The sequence below is a fragment of the Lissotriton helveticus genome, chromosome 4_1, assembly GCF_964261635.1.
Source record: "Lissotriton helveticus chromosome 4_1, aLisHel1.1, whole genome shotgun sequence".
NCBI classification, from domain to species: Eukaryota; Metazoa; Chordata; class Amphibia; order Caudata; family Salamandridae; genus Lissotriton; species Lissotriton helveticus.
The window spans coordinates 85509442-85533848 of NC_136063.1; the positions used below are offsets into that span (position 1 = coordinate 85509442).

General features: G+C 45.0%; 1 protein-coding gene across 1 annotated transcript in view; it reads left to right on the top strand.

Annotated features, from left to right (window-relative positions):
* Positions 1-24407, top strand: part of LOC144828381 (E3 ubiquitin-protein ligase TRIM39-like) — a 182627-nt gene that overhangs the window by 153099 nt on the left and 5121 nt on the right. The window contains exons 4-5 of the mRNA XM_078686495.1: positions 13928-13950; positions 20394-20443. Of these exons, the coding sequence (XP_078542621.1) occupies positions 13928-13950; positions 20394-20443 (73 nt within the window). The remainder of the gene's footprint in view (positions 1-13927; positions 13951-20393; positions 20444-24407) is intronic.

Here is a 24407-nt window from a genome sequence, read left to right on the forward strand (position 1 = left end):
GGCACTTCGGGGTCAGAAAACAAAGCAGGTGTATCTGTGGCAGATGCTGAACTTTCCGATATCTCTTTGCTAGCAACAAAAGGAGTGGTAGAGCTCACAGTATCTTCAATTCCGCTTTGCTCTTCTCCAATCAGTGAAGCATCCGAGAAAGGAACATACCTCGGGATATGTTCGAACTCCTGGTCAGCGATGCCGTCTTGTACCCATTAATCATAGGGTAACGGGAGCGGGACCCTCTTCACATGAGAGGCATGGGTCCACGCCTTTCTGCCGTCAATCCGCAGTGCTGTGCGCGTGGTGAGGAGCACCTGACGAGGCTCTGACCACCTCGGCTCCAAACAGGACTTCCGCTGGTATCGTCGCACCACGACCCAATCCCCTGGGTGGATGGTGTGTCCAGGCCCCTCCGGCAACGGCTTCAGAGTGTCTGCTACCTGCTGATGAATAGAACGAAGATCTTTAGTCAAAGCATACAGATAATCTGTCAACAGAGGGTAAGGAACTTCTGAAAAACATTTAGGTCGGGGCACTCCCCAGATATTGGCCGGGCGGCCAAATACCACCTCGTGCGGGGAGACGCCCATTTTTGCATTTACAGTGACTCTTGTGGAAAGCAAAGCTAAGGGAAGTGCATCTGGCCAACGGAGACCTGTACTCTCACATATCTTGGCCATTTTTAACTTGAGTGTGCCGTTAAACCGTTCCACCAGTCCTGCTGCCTGAGGATGCAAGGCTGAGTGGAACTTCTGGGTGATGTGTAGACCTTTGCATATATTCTTCACTAATTCAGCATTAAAGGACGTGCCATTATCACTCCAGATCACCCTAGGTAATCCGAAGCGGGAGAAATACTCCTTTATCAACATTTTTGCAGTAGACATAGCCGTGCAGTCTTTCGTTGGGAACGCCTCCACCCACCTACTAAAGGCGCATACGACTACAAGGACGTACTTCAAGTTGTTGACTCTTTCCATTTCGATGTAATCCATCTGAATCACTTCAAAAGGGAAAGAGGGGGGTGCAAAATTTCCAGTTGGGACAGGGGTACCCTTTCCAGTATTGTGTCTCAAACACACCATACACTGACGAACCAAATTGGTGGCCATCTTAGAGATATTCTTATTGCTCCATACTGGGTCTAACAATTTGCAAATGCCCTTCGCGCTCACATGGGCAGGACCGTGTGCCATCGTCACTACCGGAAGGACATACGCATTCGGTAACATCCATCGTCTCTTATCTGTCACATCTGTCCAGCATTCATCCGCATCCAGTCGTCCCTGCCCATCCTTCCATGCTCTCAATTCCTCATCCGTCGCCTTGCCCTGTATGTTCTTGACACTCTGTACCGTGTCTGCGAACATATGAATATCTGGGACCCATCGTGCTGGCCCTGCCACAAACATTCGTGGTAATTTTTCTCTAGCAGTCTCTTTTGCTGTCTCGTCGGCAAAAGCGTTGCCTCGCCCGACATCGTCCACTATCGTCTTGTGTGCGCTACATTTTATCACAGCCAATCTTTTGGGTAAAGTCAGTGCCGTTAGCAGTCGTAATATCAGTGGGCCATGTTGGATGCGTTGTCCATGGGATGTCAAGAATCCCCGTTCTGCCCAAAGTCGCCCATAATTATGAACCACGCCAAAGGCTTATTGGCTATCAGTGTAAATGTTGACATCCAACCCCTCACTCAACTCACATGCTCTCAGTAAGGCGATAATCTCTGCAGCCTGAGCAGAATTGTAAGGTATTCTAGAAGTCTCTACCACCGTCTGTAATGTCGTTATTGCATATGCTGCTGTCGATGTCCCGTCTGGTAATTTAAAACAGGATCCATCAACATACAGTTCCCCATCTGGTTCTTCCATGGGCCTGTCTGTCAGATCCACCCTCCCCTTTGTCTCCTCCTCAGTCCTATACAAGCAGTCATGTATGTCATCATCATTTGTGTCACTATCTGTGGGGATAGGTAACAAGGTGGCGGTGTTCAATGTGGCACACCTTTTAATTGTCACATGGGGTGCAAAAAGAGTCATCTCGTAACCCGTCAGACGAGCGCTTGTTAAATGCTGCGTCTGTGTCCTGTTCAGTAAAATATCCACAGCATGCGGTACCATTACTGTGAGATCTGTTCCCAGCACGAGCCCTGCCGATTGTCTTATAGAGACCGCAGCAGCCGCCGTGGCTCTCAGACAGCTCGGCAGCGCTCTTGCCACATTATCGAGCATTGCAGAGAAGTACGCACACGGTCTCTGCTTCCCCCCAAAACACTGAGTTAGGACAGACAACGCGCAACCTTCCGCCTCGTGCACGTAGAGAACAAAAGGCTTCTGGTAATCAGGTGTTCCAAGAACTGGCGCAGAACACAAAGACGTTTTTAGTGACTCAAACGCTTCCTGACATGCGGGGGTCCAGGGTAGGGGTTCGCGCACTTCTTTGGTAGTCAGATACAATAGGGGTTTTGTTAGTAATGCATAGTTAGGTATCCACTGACGACAATACGATGTTATGCCTAGGAACGCGCGCACTTCTCGCTGCGTGTTAGGTACCTGCATGTTAGTGATCGCTTTTATGCGCTCCGGCGTCAATCTCCTCCCCACTTTCGAAAGGAGGTGACCGAGGTAGGTGACCTCCGTTCGACAGTATTGGAATTTCGGAAGGGACACTTTATGCCCCCTTTTAGCCAAATGGTGTAACAATTTTACAGTAGCATCCCGACAACCCTGCTCTTCATCCAATGCTATTAGGATATCATCCACGTACTGCAACATTACATTGCCCGGTGGAAGTTCCAGATCATCCAATTGTGCCTTCAGAGCTTGACTGTATATACTAGGACTCTCAGTGTACCCCTGAGGAATTCTCTTGAAGCGGAAGCTACGGCCAGCCAATGAGAATCCGAAAAGGTACCTGCTATCTTCATGTACTGGAATACTGAAGAAAGCGTTTTTCAAATCCAGGACAGAGAAATATTTTGCCGAAGGTGGAATCATTGTCAGTATCGTAGTGATGTCCGAGACCACCGGATACTGTGGCTCCACTACTCTATTTACCTGGCGCAAATCAATCACAAATCTATAGACATCAGGAGTATTATCAGTTGCATCAGGTGACCGTCTTTTAAGTACAGGCAAAATAGGACTGTTACATATATTCGAATCAGTCTCTTCCACTACTCCAGACTGTATTAAATCTTGAATTATTTGTAACAAGGCCTTCTCACCCTCTCTAGGTATTTTGTATTGCGGTATTCTGGGCAATTTGGCTCCCACCTTCACTCTTATTGACACCGGGGCAATGTCCATTCTCCCCACATCATTATCACTGACAGCCCACAAGCTGTCGGGTATGCCTCGAAACTCAGGTGGCAGCGGGTCGTCTTTTGAAAAACACTGTAGTGGGCGGGCAACATTGGGGCCTAGAGTAAGGTACACGCCATCCGGGGAACAATAGATGGTGGCATGCAATCTCTTCAATAAGTCTAAGCCCAACAAATTTTCACCACAATTTGATGTCAATAAAAACGGTGAATCAACAGTAAAAGGACCAATCGTTAACGTGAGAGGTTTAGAAATGGGGCTAATCACCGGAGTTCCTGCGAAACCCACAGATATGTTATTCTTGCCAGACAGAGCCGCCCCTGGGACCCGAGAACGAGCCACTGAACTTTTCATTGCACCCGTATCCACTAGAAATTTCTGCTGAGACCCTAGTAAGTCGGCTTCGACATAAGGTCCCCTCTTATCAACTTCCATAAGTACTGGTCCCATGCTCTGTCCTACGCTGTCCTAGTTGTGGGAGAACCCTGTCAAATCATCAACTGAGTAATCATCGTTATAGTACTGGGCACCATCACTCTGCAACTGTTGCCTATTTGTATTATTGTCAAAATAGTTGCCCCCCGGCCTCCTGCCTCCTTCCGATCGTACCACCTGTCTTCCGGTATCACCACCACCTCTTCCTCGTCCGCGCCCTACACCAGCGCTCGCCTGAAGCAGCGGGCAATCCCTCCACCCGTGCCCCTCCTGCTTGCACTTGGCGCACTGATTCGGTCCCAGCCTGTCCCTGCTCTCACCTCTTCCAAATCCACCTCCGCGGCTCAGCCCCGCACCTCTCCCTCTGCCTCTTGCCACCTGCTGCAACAAAACCCTCGTCTTTAAATCTTTAGCCTTCTTCTCCTGCTTATCCTTGTTCTCATTTTCCCTATGCTCGTAATATTGCGCCATACTTAATATTCCCGAAGGGGAGGACGTCGTCCACGTGCTCTCCGACGCTTGCAGCCTGGCTGATATTTCAGGCAATAAGTTTGTGACAAACCTGTTGACGAAGAGCCGTAACCCCCCATCCTGTGACACATCCTGCCCACTAAAATCCATAAACGTTTCCTCAAACCTCGTAAAGAAATCAGAGACCGCCTCATCCTTGTTCTGCTTACAAGCCGTTAGTTTGTCCCAATCCACCTTCTTCGGGGGAATGAGAGAATGCATATATTTTATAATACGCCCTGGCAAAGCCAATATCTCAGAATTCGGCTTCTCTCCTGGCTTACGCTCCTTGTCCCAATCCTGCAACTCCTGCCATGTACCACCCAGCTCCTCCGTATGATCCGTACCTTTCACCTGTCGCCACACATCAACCGGGACCAAAAGCCCGAAAAACAATTCAACATCAGCCAACGTCATCACAGTAGAAGACGCCGCTTCCGTAAGCTCTTTGTAATAGGCGGTCGGATTCTTTCTAGAATCCGGCAGCTGAGCCTTCAATGACAACACCTCACTTCTCTTCCATGGCGTATACACCCATTGCTCCTGAAAATGCGCATCAATTCTGTTCCTTGTAACAGCCCTCGTGACTGGGTCTAACAACTCGGGGACCTCAGGATGAAAAATAGGGTGCACCTCTCGCATTGGGTGGAGACCTGGGAAATGGGGTGTACCGGCAGAGGGCAATTCATTCCTGTATTGCAATAGCGCGCGCAGACTACTCATCACTTCCTTCACCCCCGTGTTCGTTCTGTACGCTCCAGCCTGTATATCCCGCAAAACCGCCGGAGCCACACCTCCATATCCCTGCTCCCATAGCGGTATCAATACACTAGCCATGTGCCACAAAGCGTGCTGCTGCATTAATGGCTCAAAATCTTTCATGGTGGACCAGATATCTTCGAACGAATAAATATTATTCCTGGCCCATTGACATGCCTAGTTAGCCACCAAACTTTTTTCATCCAAACCAACTGTAGAACGTGTAAGCAGTTTCCGTACCTGTGAGAACAATCCCCTACCTGCGCCGCGACTCGGTGTTAGCATCTCCTGACTGGGGGTGGTGCTAGCTGAAACAGTAGGGAGTGCTAAAGAAAATGGCGAGGGGGCGGGTGAAGTGGGCTGGAGTAGAGAAACGAGGGGTGTCGAGGGCAGGGATTGTTGGGGGGCACTCGCTGAAGGACCTGGAATGGCGCTACTAGGGGCCGAAAGTGGCAAGGAGGGGTACAATGGCTGCGGGGCATAAGGGGGAGGGGGTCGGGCATTCAAAATGTCCTCCATCTCATCTGGGTCGTCCTCTCGTACTACGTAACTTTTATTTTCTTTCAATCTACAGAGTCTATCTGCGCGCTCCATGCGTAGTGCATTCTCATTCCCCACCTGTTCCCTCGCTTTTTGCGCCATAGTCTGCGTGTATTTTTTATACTCCTCTTTCTCCTCTCGCATCTTACGCTTCCTTGCCTCTTTCTGCCATACTCGCAAAGAGTCGAACATACTCTGGCGGCTACGCCTAGCAAACAGTTTATCTTGCAAATAATCCAATTTAGCTTCATCAAAAGAACCCGTCAAAGGCCATTGTAAATCCACATTATCAGCAGTGTATCGATGCCACAAAGTACCAAACAAAATCGGGACCAGTCCATGTTTAACATACATATCAAAACTCGGTGTCCCTTCAGGGGGTGCGGGTTGGCTCTCGGCCAGTCTAGTGTCTGAGGGTCGACAACAGCATCCAAAACATCGCAACTTGCTAAAACACGGCATCTTTACTTTATCTTGAATCACAACTCAAGTTCATTCACACACAAACATATAGACGAACCACGTACACATATACAATATCTCCAAAACACGTGTTACCAAATGGGACAAGGCCCGTCGACCAAGTCCTGGGGAACCTGGACTCTACCGCAGACCGAACAGTACGCTAACTGTTCTGAGGACGGGGAACGGATCCGCCACCCGTGCGGCACTATGGATCGCTGCGCACTTTACCGCGGGAAACCCGGATCACACCTCCACTGAATCACCACACTAGGAGTTCAGGGTAAGCGCACCAGAGTCTACCCACAATGAGCCACGCCTTCACCACAGTACCATTCGGTCGGATCGCCACAAACAATTACCTCGAAATACGTCCCCAACCCCGTCAGGTCTGTCAGAGCACCGACTCGTACTCTGAGTTCCCCGGAGCACACTAGCCCCAGGAGCACACCGGCTCCTCAAACCATCGGAGACACTCTAGTCTCCCGGAACACTCCCGTTCCTGCAACAATCACAGGTGGACCACTCACCTTCCGTGTGCAGTACCGACCTCTACCGTTCTCCACCTCCGGCTGCCAGGACCAACACGGTCAGCTTCAAGTTCCGCCTTCTGGACCCCGGCGTAAGATCCGAACCGGGACCTCTCCCGATCAGCAGGGTGGGGCAGCGCTGCGAGAACCAAGCTCGGCATCAAATGGGATCCCGGGCCCACCGTGCCGACCAGCGGGTCCCCGGTCTTCTGCTACCCACTTACGGGTGAGAAAGATCCTTATCGCGGGGTCCCTATTCGGGCGCCATCTGATAAGCGTGGCTCAAATCCACTGGAGTGACTTACAGCACTCACCTATAATTACCTTATAGGAAGTCAGCCGGACAGTGGAGAAGTATAAACAAAAGTTTTTATTAGGCCAAACAACACTCATATGAGAGGGCCCTGTCCGACCTCACTCCTGGGAGTGCGAACGAGAGGACTGACTCTCTGCATCACGGCAATACATTATAATGCAATACAGTAGATGGGGTACGCCCCTTGTGGAAAACTACCGAGTCCCAGACCAGTGAACAATGCTCTCATACAGCAGGCATCTGCACCTGCGAGGGATACATTATTATCTCTGCTCAAGGCCAGGGAGCTAGGCTTCGGCGTCTCTGGGCATGAGAACATTACAGATAACATAAATTGTTAGTTTCGGTCACAGTGAGCCGAGAAACGAAAAATGCTGTCTCGGTATATTTCTGTATTCCTGCGGGAGGGGCATGAGCGAGCAGAGGCCGCAGGCACAGAGAGTTACACAAAATGGTGGCACACAAGCTAAGCTAAGAAACTAATATGGTCACACATATACAGGAATATATAAGAATATGAATTCAGAATTCAGCATAAGTGTGTTTACGTAAATGCATTAGTTAGTCATATGATGCTAACTCACACGTCATCATAGGGTAATTAGAGCATCGAAAAGTGAATTCTATCAACATCCTTAAAACAGTGTAAAATATAAATACATTTACATTTTATTCTTATACTAAAATATCATGATAACACATTTGATAATTTACTAATAATGCTATTATCGATGGAATTTAAATAAATGGAGTGAGGACTGCTTGCATTCATTGACTGGTTGAGACCCTACATATAATTACTACAGTGTGTGCAGTTTTTGTCAGTCCCGCTAGCACCGTCCCACCTCCCCTTATTTACATTTAACCACAAACCACGTGTGCGTAGATGAAGAAAGAAGGTTCTTGTAGAACGGTCACATTGTGAAATATGGCTCCATAATTTAGTTTCAAACGTTTTAATCAGTTTCAGGGCGTTTATCCAATCTGTAATCAAGCTCCGTTGGTGCTCAAGTTCTTAAATGTATTTATTTATATTATTTATGGACTCACTGTGACCAGACTGATATCCTGGACTGTAGCAGCAATTGTATACACAAGGATTAAAAAGAACCAAGGCAGTGCAGTGTTACAGACATCCATTATTTAGGAAACAGCCAGGTCTTCAAGGCTTTCCTAAGATTCAGCAAATCTACCAAGCTCTCAATTCAGACGGTATCCTATTCCAAGTCTAGGCAGCCTTCACTGGAAAGGCGCAACCCCCTTGTCGAACCTGCGGGAACTCGTGTTCCTTAATACGATTAGCGGTTGCAGACCGTTGCGCCCTCCCCGGAGCATGTCTTTTCAGTCTAGGCTGCAGAGGTGTAGGACCCTTATTCTGTAGGACCTGAAACACAATACACATTGCCTTGAAGAAAACCCTCCGCTCCACAGGGATCCAATAAAGCTCCCTCAGAGCCTTGGAAGCCGCCGACCCCTGTGGCCTGTTTAAAACCAGGTTTGCTGCAGCCCCCTGAACTCTATTCAGTCTCTTGATCGAAAAATCTGGATTTTACCTCACGCCACAGGATTAGTGTGGCTTGTAAATATTGCTGCACAGCACTAGACACCGCAATACAGTGAAACTGTTCAGCCATGAACAAGTCGTATGTACAACTCTACTGAGACGACGAAACATGTGTTGGCTTGGGAACTGTTCACTAACTGAAAACTTGAAGATCAAAATAAAGATAAAGAAAGGAAAACAGGAGACAAAATAGCAGATTGATTTTGTGTTTTGTGTGTGATTCCCATTGGAATATACCTGGTTGATTGTATGTGTGCTAGGGGATACATTTTGTTAATGTCTTGTTGCTTTTGCCACAGATCCTAGAGAGGCAGGTGGTTCTCTCTACCCCTTTGAGCACCGTCACTACTTAGGACCTTTGCATAATACCTAGTGGAATTACCTATAGGCACCTTACCCTATTACCTATACCACCGAATCCAGTGAAACTACTTTTCGAAGGAAAGAGGATCATCAAAAGTGACTCAAGATTGTGTACTGCTTCTGAGAAGCATAACTCAGTCTCTGTCGGGAGTGGCCCAAAATTCATCGCTAGTGGCATCGAATTTTTTTTGCCTAGCAGCATAAAAATGTGGTCTTACTCCTGTTTAGTTTAAGGCAGTTTGCACGCATCCCATGTACTACATCGACTAAACCGGCCTGGAAAGATTTTACTTGTAAAATATAAACGTGCCTGGTCTCGAGTTTGATGCTGTTTTTTTATTTTATCAGCAACTTGGAGCTTCCAATTACTAAGATAGCTCCTGTGACTTTTCACTTGTTTTCACATTAGCGTTTACTTGAATTCAAACATTGAGGTTTAAACATAACCTGACCGAATTATAAACATTTCTTGTTCACAATTACAAACATATATTTGCAAAATTGTACACGTTTTAAGCAAAAACAACTCAAATTGATCAAAATTCTAAGTACATTCAATCTCAAATATGCAATATTTTACTCATGTTGCATAATGGTACACCAGAAGCAATCAAAATATTCAATTTCAGTCCTGTCTCCTTGTTATTTATTATGTTTGGGACTGAATATCACCAAGGGTATTGTTTTTTTAAGAGTTAGTCAATTGCTCATTTTGCGCCGTTGGTGATACTGGATGAATCACTTTTGGAAATGCCGACGCGTTTCCAAACCCGGTCCTATGATTCGGGACAGGTTTTTCTCAGGGCAACCTGGGTACCTAATAAGTTAAAAATAAAATACTATTTTAGTGCCTTCTCCTATTTTTCAGCTAAACTAGCGCTTTTTAGAACATAATAGTACCTTAATGCTCCAGCGCTGCGTGTGTCATCGTGCTTCCTCTAACTTAAAAATTTTGGGTGCCTGTGTAAACAGTACGGGACATATTGAATGTCTCTACTATCTTTTAGTGTGGCATTTCTACATCTTTGCAATATAAACACTTACTTGTGTTAATGGCTCAAACGCGCAGACCCGTTCGTGTTACTCAAGCTGTTTGTGTTGAACTTCTTCTATGGGAAGAAAGAGTTGAACTTTTGTTATTTTCTTACGGAGTTTGTTTTGGAGAGCCGAATGTCTTTTTATCTCAAACGGGTGCTTACGTTTGTTTGTGAAAAGTTCATCTCTCCGTTATACAATGTTACGTCTCCATTTTTTTACTTTTTGGCCGCGGTCGCTGTGTCCGGCTAAAAAGAGTTAAGAGCTGTGTGTCAGTGCGCTCAATTAACGTGGCTATGGATACCACCATAAGTTAAAGATCGCGGCTCACCTTTCTCGTTTGTCTCTAATTCCAAAATGCTTGCTCCTGTTTGGCGTGTGGGTGTGGACTGGCTGCAGGTATATGCGGAAGTCAGTGTTGGTGTCATCTGACTGCACTCCCTCCTATGGATTCTGGGAGTAGTAGTTTTTGGTTATTTTGTGAACCGACTGCTGTTGTTTGAACACATTTTCGGGGGTGATAGGTGTCATTGTTATTGATCCATGCCTGCGGATGCTCATGCAGGGTGGATATTGCAGGGTGCCGGTGGTGTACACAGAGGAATCAATGTAAGTTTCTTTGTAGTTCACTCTGTTCATTCATTCCATCCATCACACAATTGAACTTTAAAATCAGATATGCTTCTCTGCGCAACAGTAGTGTATCAACATCTCCCCCTCGTGTTGGGGTTTTGATTGCGGACAACACAGTCCACCTGAATTCTTTTTCGGTGTGTCCACACTGTTGGAAATGCTGTACCATTGGCGCTGTCAGTATGTTTTGTTTTATTCTCGATCTATGCTGGGCTATTCTTTGGTTGATTTGTTGTGTCGTTTTCCCAATATACAGTTTAGGGCAGGGGCACATAATTGCATAAACCAGATTGCGGCTTTTGCAATTGGTGAATTCCTTATGGGTCCATTTGATGGAGTTATACTGGAATTCAACGCCTTCAATCGTGCTGGCACATGAGATACAAGTGCCACATTTATGATGTCCTTCGATGGGTTTTAACTTCAATTTGGCACGTAAGTCAGATTTAGCCTGTCTTGCTCCTAAGTCTGCCCTTACCAGCTGCTGTCCTATGCTCCTGTTTTTTTAAGAGCAAAAAGTGGTTTTTCAAAGGACATGTCTAGACCCGCTACTAGATGCCAGTTTTTCATGATTATGGCTTTGAAATTATTGGTGTAGGGCCCATAGGTTGTCACACATACCAGCTTCTCCAATGGTTCTTTTTTTGTCAACAATTCTTCTCTAGGTGTAAACCTGGATCGTTTGGCGGACTGTTTTAGCATTTTGCCCGGATAACCTCGCTCTTTTAACTGATTACTGAGAATTTCTGCATGTGCTGCAAAGTCCTCATTTCTAGAACAATTCCTCCTAATCCTAAGCATTTGCCTATAGGGAAGGTTGGCTTTTAGGTTTTGAGGATGGTAGCTTTTATAGTGGAGGATTGTGTTTTTATCTGTTGCCTTACGGTGTAATGTGGTGATTAGTTTTTGTTCTTGTGGCAAAACCTCTACATCGAGGAATGTGAGGCGGGTTTTACTACTTGAGACCGTGAATTTGATGTCTGGATGTCTCGTGTTTAGCCATTCATGGAATTGAGTCAAGGTGTCTGTCGTACCATTCCACTGACACCAAATATCGTCGATGTAACGATACCATGTTACGATCTGATTGCGATAGGGGTTATTTTGGTACACAAAGCGCTCCTCATACAGGGCCATTAAGAGGACCGCCATCTCCGGGGCATAAGGACACCCCATGACGGTCCCCTTCACCTGCATGTAGAACGTGTCCATGAACCAAAAGTAGTTCCTTTTTAATGCGATCCTAGCAAGGTCTATGATAAATCCTGTGGGCACTCTTTGTGGTTTAGGACAGGTTTCAAGGAAATATTCCAGGGCTTCTAAGCCTTCTCCTGAGGTATTTGTGTGTATAGTGAAATGACATCAAAAGACACCATTAATATTAAAAGACCGAATCAGCTGCTAATCTGCATAATTAACCACAGAAATGTGATGCGTCTATCAGAGAAATTAAAAGCTGCAGATAAATGTTAAACAGCACCGGGCTCAGTGCTGAACCTTGGGGCCCCCCCAGTTTAATATGTCTGAAAAGTGATTGATCAGGGGGAGCGCCACCACCTGACAGCGATCTTGCAAATAGGATTTTATCCACTTCCATACGGTCCCACCAACACCCAAGTCCGCCAGCCTTGTCAGCAGGGTGTGGTGGTTGACCATATCGAAAGTGGTCAACAAATCCAGCAGGACAAGGACTGTACACTGACCACTCTCTGCTCTCATACGGATCTCATACAGTGCAGTCTCTGCACCATGGCCCGGTCTAAAGGTAAGACTCTAAGAAGGAAGATAAGATCTTACTAACATGACGCTCCAGAATTTTCACCTGGAAAGGAAGGTGAGAAATTACTCAAAACCGCTGGGTTTGCTGATGGCTTCTTCATCGGAGGCAGGACCACAGCCTTCTTCCAGCTGCAAGGTAGTAGTTGTTTAGTGATTGATTACAGTGTAATGTTAGTGGTGGCACCAACCCATCCATCCATTTTTTCCGCTGTTTAGGTGGAAGAGGGTCCAATGGAGATTTCAGACGTTGTGGACAAAGTAATTGTTAACAAGATTTCCTCTGTAATTGGCTTAAAGAATTCAATCCTCCAATGGGTGCTCTGACTACTCACAAGCCTCGACATTTCTAAAGCATCTCCATTAGAGAAAGAAGCAGCAGTCATGGTGGTGCTATCACTGGAAGGTGCAGCTTCCACCCCAGCAGAATTACCAATGTCCTCCCAGATCTTGCTGAATCTCTTTATAGAGAAGACCGCAAGATCATCACACGGCTGCTGCATTGGAATAATATCATGTTTTAAGCACTGCGGATTAGATAAGCCCCCGAAGACCTCAAAGGCCTTCTTTGTGCTATTAGCGGCCGCTAAAATAGAATCGTGTAAAACTCAGCTTTTGCTGTGCGTATCTCCTTTTTATACTTATTTATTGTGGTTTGTCTACTTCCATGTAAGACAGACGGGATTTCCTTTCTTATTGTCTGCATTCTAGTTTTGTTGCTTTTAATGATTATACCATGGGGCAGATAGATGGTTACAGGGTTTTAACTTAATAAGAGGAGTATTTTATCCAAGTTCGCTGTAATCTCTTCATTAAACTTTCTGCAATTATTTCCAATTGAATCGTTGGGATCAAGACTGTGAGAAAAGTCAGAGACATGCCCGCCAGAGTACTTTGCGAGATTATTCCAAGCCCCCCCCCTAAAGATTTCCTGACCCGAAATATGTACGTTTATTCATTTTATAATTTGTTGTTCAAACTGAAACAATTCAGAGCAAAGTCCAATTTTTTACATAGAAAATAATTTTATGTTCCATTTCAAGTGTCACCCATTCTCAACAGGGTATTAAGAGCCTCCTGTTTCCAACGAAAACACCCTGGCATAGGAGACTGTAGTGCATTTTCCTGAGTACAGGTTATACCCAGTTCTCGTTTTGCAGCTTGTATGGATAGACGTTTTCTAACAGAAACAAGAGGCTTAAAGGTCTAATCCTGTGCTTTATCCAAAATCCTTGTTTTTTTACAGAGGTTCATTTAATTCTGTATAAAAGGGTTAGAAGTATTTTGGCCTGGTGTACTTTGAGCATGGATACAGTTGTTTCTCTGCTATGTCAGCAATTATTTCTAGTGATGGAGGAGTTTTAGCAGGTGTGCTGCCTGATCTCAGGAACTCTTGAATATAATACATGACGCATTCAGAATATATCAGACTGTACTCCATCTGCCCTCACTCTGAATTTAAAAGTTCTGCTGTCTTGAGGGCCCATTTGGGATACCACAAGCTGTGCTGTAATGTGGCCCTATTAAGAATATCACAGACTGTCTATGTTGAGGTCAGCACCCTTGTGTCTCCTTAGATGAGAACCTTGCATTAACCTGAATTGCACAAGTAATACCTAAACGCCTGCGAGAATTTAATTTTGATTGTGGAAACTGATGTCCTTCTGCCTGTTCTTCTGTTTTTCAGGATGTCAGAGGCACCCTGGGCAGGTAAGGTTGGTTTATTGTCCTCCTCTCAGTGTGTATGGAGCAGGTCTGTCTGTGGTGTGCAAATGTCAGTACTGAGCTCACAGAAACCCACTCTGCTGCCAGAGCAATACCACCTCACACAATTATTATATGCAGATCCCGTCATAACTACTCTCCTACCTTACAAACAGTGCTGAGGCCCCCTGGCTTGTTCTCAAAACCTCCACAGTCTTTAAAAACTCCTTTTCATTCTAAGAAACATTAATTGAGTTTCCAAAAAATCATTTGAGATTCCACAAACTCCTAGTCTTATAAAAATACCCCTCACTCCAGGGAAACTCTCTCGTGTCCAGGAAAAGCCCCTTTGTCCACAGAAACTACTTCATGTTTTCCACAATCACCGAGAACTCAAAACCTCCTTCAGTACTTCCCGGTTTCAGTGCTCATCCTCAAATGTCCCTCTAGTGCTTTGAAACATCATTGGAAATGTCTAAACCCCACATCCTCTCCTAACCCTGTCTCATCCTTTAGTAAGGAGCCTGTGTGGGGCCGTAGATGGCTACATCCCTAGTTTTATGCCCTAGTTTAAGGAACATACATTACGTATTGCTGGTGCCTGTCTGACTGCAAGTGGCTCCAGTACCCAGAGTTAAATTACCAATAGAAATGAGTAGGAAGAATTTGCTAACTTTTTCTGGGCAATTAGCAGCTATATGAAAGCAACAAATTCTGAGAGAACGACGGGTATAGTAGAGAGACGTATACTCTATTTGTTCAAACTGAGGCAAAGTGTGTGGTTGCAGAGTTACAATATTATAATACATTTGTTATTCAGGCTTATTATTTCACATTCAGAGGTTTACACATAATTGTGCATTCCGCACACATTCCTTATGTTCAGAAGGCTGTGCCAAAACACGTCTCACCCACTTGTGATTAACACTAGGGCTTTCCCAGGGGAAAAGCTTTAGAGCAGTTATTACATTTTGAAGCAAACTCTACTCTCATGGTGATGTGTTCACCTGACATGTGTAACGCGCTGCACATCAATCCACCGGTTTCAGCCCTGGTGAGGGCTTCAAAAGGAAAAAAATGTATGAAAAAGAGAAGTGGTTGGAGTGCAGCAGTTTTTGAAAATAGAGACAATATAAAATAAGCATGGATTATGTCGATATCATTCAGTGTCATAAAGATGCGCATGAGGGAATGGCACTCTAAGATTTTGCCCTGGGCTAGTGAAAGTCGCAGTTGAATTAAGACGTCCTGCGTGCACTGGAACACTGAGCACAGAAATGGGCTTGTACCTGTGTCTGAGTCACAATGTCATGTATTGTCCAAAATACAGCTATAAATAAATCCACTGGTCTTTCTATAAAAAAGGACACTTTATGCTTTCCCTTCAGTTCCACTTGTTAGATTTAGTTCCATTAATCTGGATATTAATTCATAGTAATGCGTTTATTTTTTACTCATTCTTTAGTACTATCGCTCCAGTCTTCAAAGGGCTCCTCCAGTCCTCATGAGCCCAACCCTGTTCCTTAAATCTGCTTTTGGTGAAAAGAAACCTCTTTCTGTCCCTCAGTGACTTCCCTTCAGTCTGCAGCATCCTCGGGTCAGCATCAAACCAATCCTCTAACCTTTGAAAGTGTTCCAGAGCCCTCACTTAAGGCAACAAAGATAGGAAAGAGCGACAGAGACTAAAATACTGAGAAATAGAGAGAAGGTGGAAGAAGAAAGAGGTAGAAGAAGAGACCAAGGCGATTCGACCAGGAAGGGAGTGAGAAGGGGGGAGAAATGCAGAGGGAGGTGGAGACAAGGATAGTGAAAGAGACACAGGCAGGAATTGGAGACAGAGCCCCTGCTTGCTGGTGGCACCATTTCACTTTTGGAGCTGCCCTGGAGTGAATCTCCAGTGCACGTGGTTTAGGATAATGTGAAAGCAGTTTGGGTCGTGACAGAGGGGCTAATCCTCTGATACTTTACAGAATGACACCTGGGTACAGTTCACAACAACAAGCGAAAGAAGAAAAGTCGAGGACCCATCTTAGGGGGGTGTTTGAAGCAGCCAGCAAGACGCAGTCAACCCAAAGGCTGTAGACTGAAAGAGATATCCACAAACAGAATTTGCAGCAGGGTCCAAGGTACAGGACCTCCCAGACTCCAAGGTGCAGGACCTCCCAGACTCCAAGGTGCAGGACCTCCCAGACTCCAAGGTGCAGGACCTCCCAGACTCCAAGGTGCAGGACCTCCCAGACTCCAAGGTGCAGGACCTCCCAGACTCCAAGGTGCAGGACCTCCCAGACTCCAAGGTGCAGGACCTCAAAGACTCCAAGGTGCAGGACCTCAGAGAATACAGGGTACAAGTCCTCAGGGAGCAGGACCTCAGAGACTCCAAGGGGCAGAACCTTAGAGACTCTAAGGGGGGAACCCCCAGAGACCCCAAGGGGCAGGAACTTATAGACCAGAAGGTGCGGGAGCTCATAGCCTAAAATGTGTAGCGCTTGATAAATTCTGAGAGGCAGAACTTCAGTGAGTCCAGTGTGCAGGGTTCCGGGGATTCAATGATTCGAAGATGCAGGACATATAGAAATTCCAGGTCGAAGGCTTTCACCAACAGGATGCAGGATTTCACCGATTATTGTAGTCAGCACTACTGAGATTTCGACGTGCAGACAGGAGATTGTGAAAGCAAGTACAAGATCAGAAGGCATATGCAGAGATTGAAAGAGGGAGTGAGAGTGTGTGTGTGTGTGTGTGTGTGATTATTCACACCTGCCTTTGAGATCCCTTAGTGGAGTGGTGTGGCTCACTAGTTAGAGGCGGCAGACCCGTAAGCAGAGAACGGCCCGGGACCAGGGTTCAATCCCCGATGCGGCAGGGTCGTGGGCCAGGGTCAAACGGACTTGATAATTCTCACCTTGGTGCCCACTCTAACCAGGGAACACACTCTGCAACTCTGGGCATTAGCTTGCCTCATCTCTACAACGGCCCCCCACAGACGCCGGGGATGCCTGGTTTCACCTTGGAGATACCCAGAAAGGTACCATCTCACAGGGAAAACCAGGACTGGTTCCCCAGCAGTCTTCAGCGCCAGGATACTCCTTGGAGTCACAGTGCGCTTTACAAGTACACCCACATCCCCTAAACTGCGAGAGAAAGAGACCAAGTGAGAGTGAAAAAGAAAGTGTGTGTGTATTTTTGTGTGTGTGCGTGCAAGCGTCCGTGTATGGTGACAAGTGTTATTCAGTTAAACAATGACGTAACGAGGGGCAGAGAGAGTGATACAGATGTTGAGACCGAGATAGAGGGAGTGAGTGTAGTAACAGCAATTGTTCACAATGATCTTTGTGCTGTTAGAGTCACAGAGAGAGAAAAAGTTGGGGAGGAGATAGAGAGTGAAACAAAGTAGAGAGTGTGGCATATAGTGAGTGTGAGTGTTTGCATTTGCAGTAACAAGGAATGTTCACAGTTACCTTTGAGATCCCTGGAGCTCTCTGAAAGAGAGGGAGTTAGGAAGAGACACTCATAGAGGCAGCAAGAGAGAGAAACACAAAGCAATGTGACCGAGGAAGAGAGAGTGACACAGGTAATCCGATAAATAGGCAGACGGTGGTGGCAAGGAAGAGTAGATTACCAGTTTATTCCTGGTATAATTCAACTTGCAGGAAGGCTAAGGCTGAATTGATGATGGCGGTAAAAGACGGCACCAATGAGGCTATAATCCAAGATAGAAGGCATCACTATAAGAAAATATTCATCCAAGCAAAGAGCGATTGGGACCTGGATAGGTGGACCAATTTAACGTCTGCTTTCGATGCCAAAGACCAACGCAGATTTTGGTCATTGGTAAACATAGGCTCAGGAGAACCGAAGACTGCGATCGAGCCAAACACTGATGCCTCAGTGTGGGAATCGCATTTCAAAGCTCTATATGCACCTGAACTGGATGAAGGTAGCATGGTGGGACCCACATTTTTAAATGACTCCGCTGACCCTATGGAGTTTACCTTGGGATAAGTATCTGTTGCAATTAGCAAATTGGCTGTAGGGAAGGCACCGGGCCTCGAGAAGCTCCCTGGGGACCTTTTCAGGCATCAACCAGGGATCTGGGGACCATATTTACTCATTCTCTTTAATGCAGTCCTGAGGGGGATGGAGGTGCCCTGTACTTGGCTGGGAGCGGAGATAGTCCCAATTTTTAAGAAGGGTTCTCGTCTGCTCCCAGCCAACTATAGGCCTATTAGTTTGATAGATGTCCCACAAAAAATGTTTGCGCGGCTCGTCTTTGATCATCTGCTAGCTTGGATGGAAGACCATGATGTGTTAAGGCCCTTACAGGCGGGCTTCCGGACGAACTCGTCCACTGTTGACCAGATTTTCCGTCTGATCCTTTTGTACTGGAAATCTGTTACAATTGAGGGCGGTAGCCTCTACATAGTCTTCGTGGATCTCCGGTCTGCCTTTGACCTGGTGCAGAGGGTGAAACCCTGGGGGGTTCTACAAGATCTGGGCGTCCTGCTTCAAATACTGAATGTCCTGATAAGGCTACATATGGGAAACTTTGCCCAAGTCAGATGCGGTAGAAACAGGGCTCTGTCACCAAGATTTTCCGACGCCAGAGGGGTGAGACAGGGCTGTGTCCTGGCACCGACCCTGTTTTGCCTATATGTTAATGGTGTAATTTCTCATCTGGATGGTATTCCTGATAATGATGCGCCCAGGCTGGCCGGCAGGAGGATGCCAGCGATCATGTTCGCCGATGACACCCTCTTGCTTTCCAAGTCCCCGATGGGGATTCAACGAATCATGGACGGTTTTGGGGACTTCTGCCGGTGTTGTGGCCTCGAGATAAACCTTGACAAAACTAAATTCATGATATTCAATCCTCCTCCATCCACTTGACCCAATCCGATCTTGGGTAGTGTGAGGCTCGAAAGGGTCACGATATTCCAGTACTTGGGGTTACTCTACATGAAAATTTATCCTGGCGACCCCAGCAAGTCAACGCAGAACTAAAATTAGCACAGCTAGTTGGCGGAATCTCAAAAGTCTCTAATACATCGACATTCAAGCCGGTGAGCCCAGCTCTTGAGATTTTCAAGAGCCAAGCAAGGGCAGCAGCTCTTTATGGTGGTGAGCTATGGGGTCACTCCCCAGTCTCTGATACTACTAAAATAGAAACAAAATTTAAAAGAGGGCTGCTGTCACTTCCACAAAGCACCCCGTTGTTACTGTTAAGGTTAGACCTGGGCCTGCCCCCATCCAAGAAGAGCTAGCACTGAAGCCACTTAGGTTCTGGCGTCGAGTATGGGTCACAACAGATCTGCTCAACTATACACAAGAGCTGGAGCAGATACTAAGCTACAATAAGGCTTGTAAAATCCCTTGCCCGAGGTTTGTTAAGCGTGAACTAATGAGTCTAGGCTTGTCTGACATGTGGCACAACCCGGAAAGGGGTTGCTCGGATGTGTCACGCAAGGATCTTAACAGGATCTTCAGGGAGAACAAAAATTAACTGGGCAGTTTGCTCCACCAATCACGGCACCCTGACCAATTTGTTTTTAACTTTCAAAAACTCTTACCTCTTTGAAGGTTTTATGGATGTTGTGTTCCCAATTTTAGCGAGGAAACTTTTTATACAATGGAGATATGGGACCCTAACACCTAGGGAGTTTACTAGAAAGTGGTCGACCTCTACTAACAAGTCCTGTCCTGGTGTAGCTGTGACAGAGAAGATGAACTTCATGTTCTCTTCTTCTGCCCAGCCTACACCAAATCCAGAAAGTACTGGCTGATGCCACTTTGCAGAAATCTGGGTTTCAGAAAATGCTCTTATGCTTTTAGAATTCTTAAGACGGACAGAGCTAGTCCCACTGTGTATGCACTTTCCAAGTATTTGCAAGCTATGTGGGTTAAAAGTTCCCAACTAATTGACGTTGAACTCTAAGTCTTAAAACTTTTTAAACTTCCTAGTTTCCTTGTAATGTGTCATGACCTATATGTACAGAATGTATTCTAATGTGTTTTATGAATGACATTAATATTCCTATTTTAGTAATGTGTTTTATGTATCTTTTATGGTTTTGACAACCGAAATAAGAATTTTTGGATTGGAAATAGACAGAGATGGAGAGAGAGTGGGCGTGTGTGTTGATAGCTGAGTTTTTCACTGTTTCCTCCGAGATACTGAAGCTTGTATTATCGGGTGCGAATCCCTGGGAGGTTCTGAGCAGAGGAGGGGTCAGAGTGGAAGGCAGAGTGTGTGACACTTTCGGATGCCCCCTAGAGGTGAAGGTGTTGTGTGTGTGTGTGAGAGAGAGTGTGTGTAGTAAGACAGTGCTTTCCTGCAGGTAGTCCTGTGATGCCAGTATTTTATTTCTAATACTGAGGTGTTTGTGCTGTTCCTTTTCATATCCCTTTGCCTCTGTGTGTCTGTGACACTAACATGATTTGTGTCCCTTCAGGTGTGAGGAGGTGAAGTTTCAGGTTCCAGAAAATATCAAGAAATATAAAGGTAAGTGGACTTAAGCTGACCGGTCCCATTCCCTGAAAATACAGAACGGAGGATAGAGGGTGCAAGGGAAATTTTGAGACCTGCGCGGATATTACAAAACAACTGATTATCCACCGACAGACTTAAAAAAGCACTAGAGACATATGGCACAAGCAAAGCTTCCATCACCCACTGACGTGGCATAATTCATCATCTGGGATTTCTCTTCTTGGCTGCAACTCCATGTGCTACAAACCCCACACTGTGAGGGAGGAGTGCAGGGATGGCTTTGAGATAATTAGTTGTTTTGTAATAGGTCCCATTCACCCCCACCCCACGGATCTGTAAGAAGACCCCTTCTAAGTCCAGAGCCTCTGGCCCTTGCCCAGAGCAATTGAAAGGGGGTCCCTTCAGGGCGGAGCTCGATCATGAACACAGTGAAACTAACGTGTGTCCAATCCTGGAGCCTGTATAAGCTGCAGTACAGTCCTCTCACGGGGGAGGCTGCATAGTGTGAAATTATAATCCGAGGAAGGCCTGGTCTGTGTATGCAGCCTACTGCACCTACTGTCCTGGGAGGGTTTCTGCATCCTTAGACACTGTGTGTCTGATCCTGGGGCCTGTATAAGCGGCAGTACAGTCCTTTCACGGGGAAGGGTGCACAGTGTGAACTATTAATCAAAAGCAGTCCTGCTGTACTCCGTGTACTGTAGTTTGCAGTGTAATCTCTAGTGCAGTGTTTAGTGCAGTGTGATGTCTGATGCTCTTTCTAGTACAGTGGGTCTTTTACACTATGTGCACTAGGACAGCCTAGTACCGTGTTTGCTGTTTCGTAGAGTGTACTGTTTAATGTATACTGATACTGTGTGTTTTGTAGTGTTCCTTGGTGTAGGTGCAGGCTTCCCTGACTCTGAACATGCTTAGGAGATGCAGAAGTGCAAGTGTGTGTCGTTCACAACTGGTCTAACACATTCAGAAAGTGCACATTTTCCACACTCAGACCAGGTATACATACATGGAAGTGCAAGCTTCCTTCTCTCAGAACAGGCCCTCCTTTTGCAAAAGAGGTGCAAGCTTCTCTCACTATGCACATGTCCATGAGACAAAGACGTACAAGCTTCCGTTACTCATAATAGTTAAAGACACACAGAAGTGCAGGTTTCCCTTCTACAGAGCTTGTCTATGACATGCAGGGGTAGGTGAAAGGTGACGTACGCAAACATACAAGCTTCCTACACTCAGAACAGGTCTCACACACAGGCCAGATATACACATACAGAAGAACAAGCTTCTCTCACTCAGAACACAGATGCACAGGTGCAAGATATATATATATATATATATATATATATATATATATATATATATATTACCAACTGGCGGTCGCCAGTAGGTATATATAGTTAGGATTTTATAGGGATTTCTGCAAATTCTATGTTGAATAACTTTGGCGTTGATGGACGGAATTGGTTGAAATTTTCAGGAAAATGGCACATTTTGTTTCTGAGCGTCCCCTGAAAGTTTGGGGGGGTTACGTGAAGTGGGGGCCAAGAAAAAAGGGGGTCCCAAAACGTGTTTTTAACATTGAGTTTTCCATAGGGTGGTTGGACTCACTTTTAGCTCGAAGGGCTGAATGGATTTCTATGAAACTTGGCAAAATTGTAGGGACTGGTAGTCCGATGTGCCTTTGCTAAGTCTCAAGATATGTGCTCTAGTAGATTTTGAGTAATTTAGGTTCAAAAAAATATATATATCTGTAAGCGCGCCCCGGTACGCGCACCGGGGAGTGCTCCGGGCGCGCTACGCGACTTGCGCGCGGAGAGCTGATTGGCTCTTGGGTGTCTGTAAACATTCTAAACAGTCTGGAGCGGCCGCTGGAGAAAGGAAGTAACTATGAGCAAACTTACTATGTAACACAAAAAAGTTGCACAGTATATTTTAAGTCTCACTTTATATTATATCTTTTTGGGTACTATTTCATAATTTTCATATAAAAAAGAATGTCTCAAACAATTTTAACTTTTAAAATTTAAATTTATTGTTGTGATTTTTCAAAATCTAAAAGAATTTGCAACATTAATTCATCTGGTATGTCCTCCTTTTCATTCCATGATTCAATTTCTTCAACACATTTAATTAAGTCTTGGTCTACAGTGCCATCCAAAAAGTCTATGTCTTCCTTAGGATTGTTTTCCATATTAATTTGAAATGAAATATTATTTTCATTTTGTTGTGCTTCCATTTTCTTGCTGTAAATTGCATAAAAAATAAATATATCAGTAGAGATAGGGCACTGTTGGGTTTAAGTTCACACAGGTACTAGTGAGTTTTTAACAGTGAAGTTATCTTTGGGCAGTGTATGGTTTCAGGCAGGAAGTAGAACTATTAAAAAGTGCCTGTGATGAAGCCTAAGTAAATTCATAATTATACCACAGAAGCCTAACTCAATCAATAATTTAAATAAATAAGCCTTTCTCAATTTCTAACTCTTATAGAGGGACAGTATATAACTATCTGAAAACGTGTTACAAAATTAACTTAAAGTGCATAACATAGTTCTCCTTTCAAATTAACAACTTACCTTCTTCAAAGTAGTTGAAGTTTTCTGTCAAATTCTTTTCCAAATGTACCTTAGGTAGTGTTAGTCAAAATGGCTGTGTTTCCCTCTCATTTTTTATATATATTCATGTACTTAACCAATCAAAGTCAGCACATAAAAGTACAAAAAGTAAGTAACATTTTAATTGGTTAAAAATTCAAACAGTTTCATATGTGTTTTTGTCATGTAATTTACCTCAGGATATTTAGACAGGGCTACAGCCCAAATGGCTCAATGGAATACCACCAAATTTGGGTAAATGGTAGGGACTGCTATGTAGTAGGGCCTATTCTATATTTGAAGAAAGTGTCTCCAGTGGTTTTTCTGTAAATTACTTTCCCACCTTTTTTTAGCGAGCGCTTACCGGTGCGCGCCCCGGTACGCGTACCGGCAGCGTTACGGGAGTCCTCCATTTTGTGTTTCGGTAGAATTGAGACACAAGATGGAGGGCAAACAATGTCCGGAATGGGTAGAAGGGGGCACGGTAGACACTTCCTGACCCTCTAGGTTTTCTGAGGGGGGCTTAGGACGCTCATATAGGCAAAAAAAAAAAAAAAATTCACGTGGGGAGCGCCCGGTACGCGCACCGGTACGCGCACCGGTAAGCGTACCGGGGAGCGTACTTTGGTGAAAAATAGTGAAAAAAGTTAGAAAAAGATAAACGTTTTGAATGATCAGAGGTAGGGTAGCTCTGAAAAGAGCTTTTGGGTTCTTTTGCTGATTTAGGTACCTACAAGTAGGTTCCAATGCACAGTCTTAAATTCAGGAGGAATATTCTATTCCCCTCATCTGAGAAGTGCACACCATCTCCTCTGTAGATGTCTTGCATGTTGTAACGCAAGTTGTTGTTGTATATTGAACCCATTCTAAAGTCTCTCATGTAAGCAGAAACAGATTTATTCACATGTTTCCGTGCTTTCTCAAATTGTGGACAAAATTGGTTGGACCAGTTCCATTTCTGTCTTTAGCATATATTGGAATATACTAAGGCAGTTTGGGGAAAAAGTGTCATCAATTGATGAAAGGTGGCCTTTAAAAGCATTTCCAGACCAACCCCAGTCATAGTGCCCAAATCATTTCCACCACAGTGCACTATTAAGAGGTCAGGGTTTGGCAATGCATAAAAAAATTATATTAAATACATATAAAATATATTTTTCCTTTAAAAGAAGAATACATTTTACAGCTTTTGATATTTGCTATTAAAAAACCATTGAAATTCACTGAAAAAACCATAGGTTATAGACCATATATAGTTAGGAATTAGCATTTACAAAACCTTGAAAATTCACTGAAAAAACCATAGGTTATAGACCATATAGAGTTACGAATTAGCATTTACAAAACCTTGAAAATGCACTGAAAAAACCATAGGTTATAGACCAT